Consider the following 6,000-nt stretch of genomic DNA (forward strand, 5'->3'; position numbering starts at 1 on the left):
CATTTTGAATTTACAGGGACCCTTGTGTAAAATTAAATCCCTCCCTGGGTGCAAGGACTTCATGAGGGCCAGGTTTCAGAAGCACCTCACCTCCAAGCCACAGTTTGAGACCATGGAGAGACGGTTTATCTTTCTGACTTCTGAGTCAAGGAGAGAGGCAAAGCATGGGGAGCAAAAGGAACCGGAATGACATGCACACCACCCATCAGAGGGGTCTTGGCCAGCTGTCTCACTTCTCCAGCCTGCCTGGCCTTTTCTGGGCCTACTTACACCTGCACTAAATCGTCATCATTTATTGGGAAGCCCTACTTTTATTCTTTTTCACCATATATTTGATTAGTTTCTATATTCAGTAACTCTTGCAGCTGAAATTGCTCATGGTTCATTTTATATTTACCTATTTTTTTTGCGGGATATTTCTGGAAAAAACTTTCTAGAATTTTGCTAAAAGACTAGAATCCCTTCCCCCCAAAAAGATAACCCTTAAGCAAGATATTCAATCACAGATTTAAAATAGTCTTATAAAAATTATTTCTAAAATGCACTGTTATCATTTAATATATGTCTACCAAAGGATGAGAGAAGAGAAATACAATAACAGTATTCTAAAGATTTATACACGTTCTACATACAGTATACACATCATGTGCATCCCTAGGAGCCAGGGAGACCTACTATTGCTACCTAGAAAATAGCTATGAGAAATTAGAGTCCTGTTTAGTACTTTACTCCTGTGAAGGAAAATCATTTGTTTTCATGTTTTGATAAGAAGTCTTATTATATATCAACAGAACCTAAGTTGTAGTAGTATCTACATATGCTTGGAAATTCAAACACTTCTTTTTCTGTGAGATGCAATTACTATAATGAAATTTTAACGTATAGTTCACAATAGAAATATAAACCAGGCCTTTATTCGTGCATTTGTCAATCGCCATTTGCTGTTTACAGTAGCAAATATTCAGCAACTCCAAAGAAAATCTGTTAGGCTTCCTAATATCCCTAAGTTTTAACTTTTGGTTGAGTTTACAAGATTTAGCATGGGCTATGGCCAGAAAGAGAGCTGTGGATGTCTCGGGCTCCCTCCTTCTCTTCCTAACACATCGGCTTTTTATTCTGCCAGGATAATCAAACCCAAAGAGACGCTAGTAAACTCCAGAAGGAAAATCATCTGCAAATACAGGACCTCGGTTAACCAAAAGTAATCAGTTCCTCAGAAAAAAAGTGTTGTCTAACAAATTATCAGATAGTAAGAACCCAATTTTACATTTTTAAAAAATAGGAAAAGTAAGAATACATTTCTAAGCCACGTTGATTGTATCTGTCAATCCCCTGAACTAGGCACTTACAAGTTTTTCAAAGACATTCTGCTGCACCCTAGTAGCACAGCATAGCTTTTCAAACGTACGACTATCTCATGTTTTATTTTCCTGTGCATAGAAAACATGTGCATGGCCAAGCTTATGTCTTCTATGTGGTTATGACTTTCAATATGCTTTATCACTTACAATTTTTCTTCTTCAGGAGGAAGGGCCACTGGGGCTCACTTATTTGATTTTCTGTTCCGTTTTTAGAAGGAATTGCCACTTAAAAATGTGGGGAAGATGACAAGCAAAAAATGCACAGTATGTTCAAACAGCACAAACATGAGCTGTAACACCATCAGGTGGAACATGAATGACTCACTGAGGTCAGTGCCCTGTCCTCTTCCAGGGACACCTGGCAGCTTGAACATTTTCACTGGCTCAAACATGCCTTTTCATTTTAGAGGCTTTATTTGGATAATAAATTCCAGGTAATGATTTTTACAAAACAGTAAAAGCTATTTGGACGTGAGAGCTCAATTCGGTTGAGATTACAGCAAAATAAAGTTATTTTGGAATTATTTTCAGTCTTCATGAGATTGTGAGAAAAATTGCAAAGTGGCTATATAAATGGTGTTCTCCTGTGGAATTGTCTTAAAACTCATGAGTCAGGCAATGTTCCATAGACTCCAGGACCTGACTACATTATTTGTTAAATATATAGCATGAAAAGGATTTTCATTTGGCCAGCAAGAGAAAAGTAGAGATCCAGTGTCTATTCTGATGAGAAGTGGTTCTTCTCTGTAATCACACCATTGAAGTGTTCAGAAAGGGAAGGATTCTTCTTTCTAGTTAATCTTCATTTATTGACCAGTAGATTATTTTGCTTACACTAATATGCAACCTTTTTTTTAATCCCAATATATTAATTAGTTCCTCCACTTAAAAACTTTAATCGAGTTATTTTTCAAAGAAGATGTAAATGTACTATGTACTAAGTGAAATGTACTAACTCTAAAGAAATTACATATTATCTTAAGTGAAATTAAAGGTATCTTAACAGAACACCCAGTGGTAGAATAGCATATCAACCTTGGTCTTACCCTTTAATTTCAAGGCTTCTAATACCTTTGAATCAGCTGTTACATCACTCACTAGCTTGATTTCAATATTTTGTGAAGTCAGTTGGAGCAACTTTTCAAAAAGACGTTGACCCTGGAAAAAATATTCAGAGACAAAGAAAGTCAGAAAGCCTAAATGTTTCCTAATTTAGACAGGTAAAAATAAACTCATTAAAATTAATCTATTCATTCAAATGTTAAAAAGTCAAGCATTTCAACAACTGGTATTCAGATTTATGAAATTCTTTCGGAAGAGTTTATATCAATAGAGTGGTAGCATGAACACAGATTGTACTTTTTGGGGGTATTGTGCAATTAAACAATTATTGCAATAATAATTCCAGTGCTACAATGCAAATCTACCCTTTTTCTGCTTTTTGAATCTGTTATCTACACAGGAAGAGGCAGCAAAGAAGATTAAGCAGTTGTGTTTTGACCCAAAGAGACCTAGACTCCAGCTGGTTTTCCAATTTACAAGCTGTTTCTTAGTCTCACTAACCTCTAGTTTCTTCCTCTGCAAAATGCAGATAATATTAGTATTTACTTCAAAAGGTTTTCATGAGATTAAAGAAGTTAACAATAAGGAAGCATCCTTTAAGTATTAGCTGTTAAGAGGGAAATTATGGTTACTAATCAGAGATATACCTGCATTCATGTTGTTTAAATGTATTTTAATGAATTCAACTAATGTTCTGCCTAAAAATAACTGAAATAAAAAACAAAACCAAAATAAAAATTTTTCAGCCAGGCATGGTAGTTCATGCTTCTAATCCCAGAACTTTGGGAGGCTGAGGCAGATGGGTCACTTGAGGTCCAGCCTGGCCAACCTGGTGAAACCCTATCTCTACTAAAAATAGAAAAATTAGCTGGGCATGGTGGTGCGTACTTTTAGTCCCAGCTACTCAGGAGGCTGAGGCAGGAGAATTGTTTGAACCTGGGAGGCAGAGGTTACAGTGAACCAAGGTTGCACCAGAGCACTCCAGCCTGGGCGACAGAGCAAGACTCCATCTCAGCAAACAAACAAATAAATGAAAGTTTTATTTATAGGATTTTCAAAAGCATATAATTTTTAGAGTAAGTTTTAATCTCAGGCAGACTGAATAACAGTAGGTCCACAGTCATCACATTATCTCAGGTCATTGGATTGCACCATTATCCTATTTATCATCCTTTGTATGTTTTAATAGACTCCCGTCTGTCTCCTTATCATAAAAGGAAAATGGTCTTCTTGTATTGATTTTTTAGCTTTTTGCTGTTGGGTCACAAACTCAAATGCCTTCAGGAGCTAAACAGAGAATAAGGCTTTGGTCTTAATGGCCCCACAGTGGCAAGGTCTTATCTTGCTCTGGTAAGAATGGACTGTGGATAATGATATGGAATGGGTTTGGTGACTGGAAAGACAGAGTGGTAGAAATGTGGAGGCAGAGTGGTGATTCCTGCAATTCAGCCTTAGAAAAGAGAGAAGCTGGCCAGGTGTGTAGCCTCACACCTATAATCTCACCACTTTGAGAGGCTGAGGTGGGCACAACACCTGAGGTCAGGAGTTTGAGACCAGCCTGGTCAACATGGGCAACCCAGTCTCTACTAAAAATACAAAAATTAGCTGGGCATGGTGGTGGGTGCCTGTAATCCCAGCTACCTTGGAGGCTGAGGCAGGAGAATCACTGGAACCTGGGAGGTGGAGGTTACAGTGAGCTGAGATCGCGCCACTGCACTCCAGCCTGGGCGACACGGTGAGACTCCATCAAAATAAATAAATAAACAACAACAAAAAAAAAAAAAAAGAGAGAAAAGAGAGAAAGGAAAGGAAAGGGAAAGGGAAAAGGAAAAGGAAACGGAAAGGGAGAAGCTGAAGATCAAGACCCTGAAGCTTTAGGGTTAGGAGGAAGAAGCTGGTGTGCCAGTGCTGTGGTCACAGCTGACAGCAGCAGGAGTATCTGGCACATCCAGCTGTGCCTTAGCCTGGAGCTGGCTGGCATAGCCATTGTTCCATAACCCCTGGGTGTTGGAGGACAGAGTGGAAGTTGCACCATCGCACCTGTGCCATGCATGGAGGCTTCCTTTTAGTTTAAACAAGTGTAGAAATAGAAGTTGCTCAAAGTGGAGCTCATTGAAAGAGATTAAATTTCTCTGTACTCCAAAAGCCTGGAGGAAGCCTCACCACAAACCAGGTATTCTGGCATGGTATGTTGAGTGCATCAGACAGTTATTAACTCCTTATTTAAAAAAGAGCCAGAGGCTGAGCTTATCCTTGTAATCCCAGTGCTCTGGGAGGCCAAGGTGGAAGAATCACTTGAGCCCAGGAGTTCGAGACCAGCCTGGGCAATATCGGGAGACCTTGTCTCTACAAAAAGTTAAAAAAAATAGCCAGGCATGATGGTGCATGCCTGTAGTCCCTGCTACTCAGGAGGATGAGGTTGTGCTTGAGCCTGGGAGTTTGAGGATGCAGTGAGCCATGGGTGTGTCACTGCACTCCAGCCTGGGCAACACAGCTAGACCCCATCTCCAAAAATTAAAAAAAAAAAAAAAAGAGGCAGGAGGGGAGAGGGAGAGTGAGAGAAAGAGGCAACCAGAGAGACAGAGAAGGACAGGAAAGAAAAAAATAGGTGCTGATTTGCAGATTTTAGTGTCTAGGTAAATTTTAAATGTGTTGTGTAGAGGTAGGGGCTTGGGTGGTGAGAGGCTCAGGTATGGGATGTGAGGGAGAATACACGTCAAGGGGCTTTGTGGTTCCTCCTCAGACAGAGTTGACACCAATAATACTTCCTTGTCAGCTTTGGCTCTCCTCCAAGGAGTCCATTCTACTCTTACTCCATTGAAGGTCTGGTGATGTCTGCATGACCCAGATTTCCAGAACCTAGACTCATGATCATCACATGTTCACGTAAGTTGTTTGTATTTTTCCCTTTCACACAAACACACACTTTGTGTGTTCCGTAAGGCCCCACGGTCAGTGGGCCAGTATTTTTTGGCAAATTCATTTTTTTTTTAGTTAACAGAATACATTTGGAACCAATGAAACATTCAAGAGACCATCTAACTTAACTGTATTTCTGGCTCTGTGCCTTAAATTGATTTCCACTGTGTTATTTTTGTGGGACTTAAAGACAACCAGAACTCTCACACATGAATGAAAATAGAAATTCCAAAATCTACAGATACTGGCAGACTGTCATTAAATAAAGCTTATTTTTACTTTTAGTATGTGCTGATTACTTACACCAAGGAATCCCACAATTTTTAATTATAGTGCTCACTGTAATGATCTTGGGCTTGGGTAGAGTTTCTATACTTAGGCTTGAGGTAGAATTTCTATTTAATCATCTTCAGTGTGTTATCTCCCCATACAATAATTTTTGTGAAGACATTCAAAATGTAATCATTTCCAAAGGTATTAAACTCTACTCTATGCAGAGATCTGCAGTAAGGCCTCCTAATGTTTTCTGAGTTACATTCACTCATTTTTTTTTTTTTTTTTTTTTATTATACTTCAGGGTTTTAGGGTACATGTGCACAATGTGCAGGTTTGTTACATATGTATCCATGTGCCATGTTGATTTCCTGCACCCATTAAC

General features: G+C 39.0%; 1 protein-coding gene across 5 annotated transcripts in view; it reads right to left on the reverse strand.

The window, feature by feature from the left end:
• Positions 1–6,000, reverse strand: part of PLD5 (phospholipase D family member 5) — a 451,018-nt gene that overhangs the window by 200,809 nt on the left and 244,209 nt on the right. For 4 of the 5 annotated variants that reach the window (XM_058430447.1, XM_032136222.2, XM_032136223.2 and 1 more), the window contains one exon: positions 2,408–2,519. In XM_058430447.1, coding sequence (XP_058286430.1) covers positions 2,408–2,519 — 112 coding nt within the window. Of the gene's footprint in view, positions 1–2,407; positions 2,520–6,000 lie in introns of those variants that run through there. The other variant, XM_032136224.2, reaches the window with a different exon arrangement.

The sequence above is a fragment of the Hylobates moloch genome, unplaced genomic scaffold (assembly GCF_009828535.3).
Source record: "Hylobates moloch isolate HMO894 unplaced genomic scaffold, HMol_V3 SCAFFOLD_18, whole genome shotgun sequence".
In the NCBI taxonomy this organism is placed as follows: domain Eukaryota; kingdom Metazoa; phylum Chordata; class Mammalia; order Primates; family Hylobatidae; genus Hylobates; species Hylobates moloch.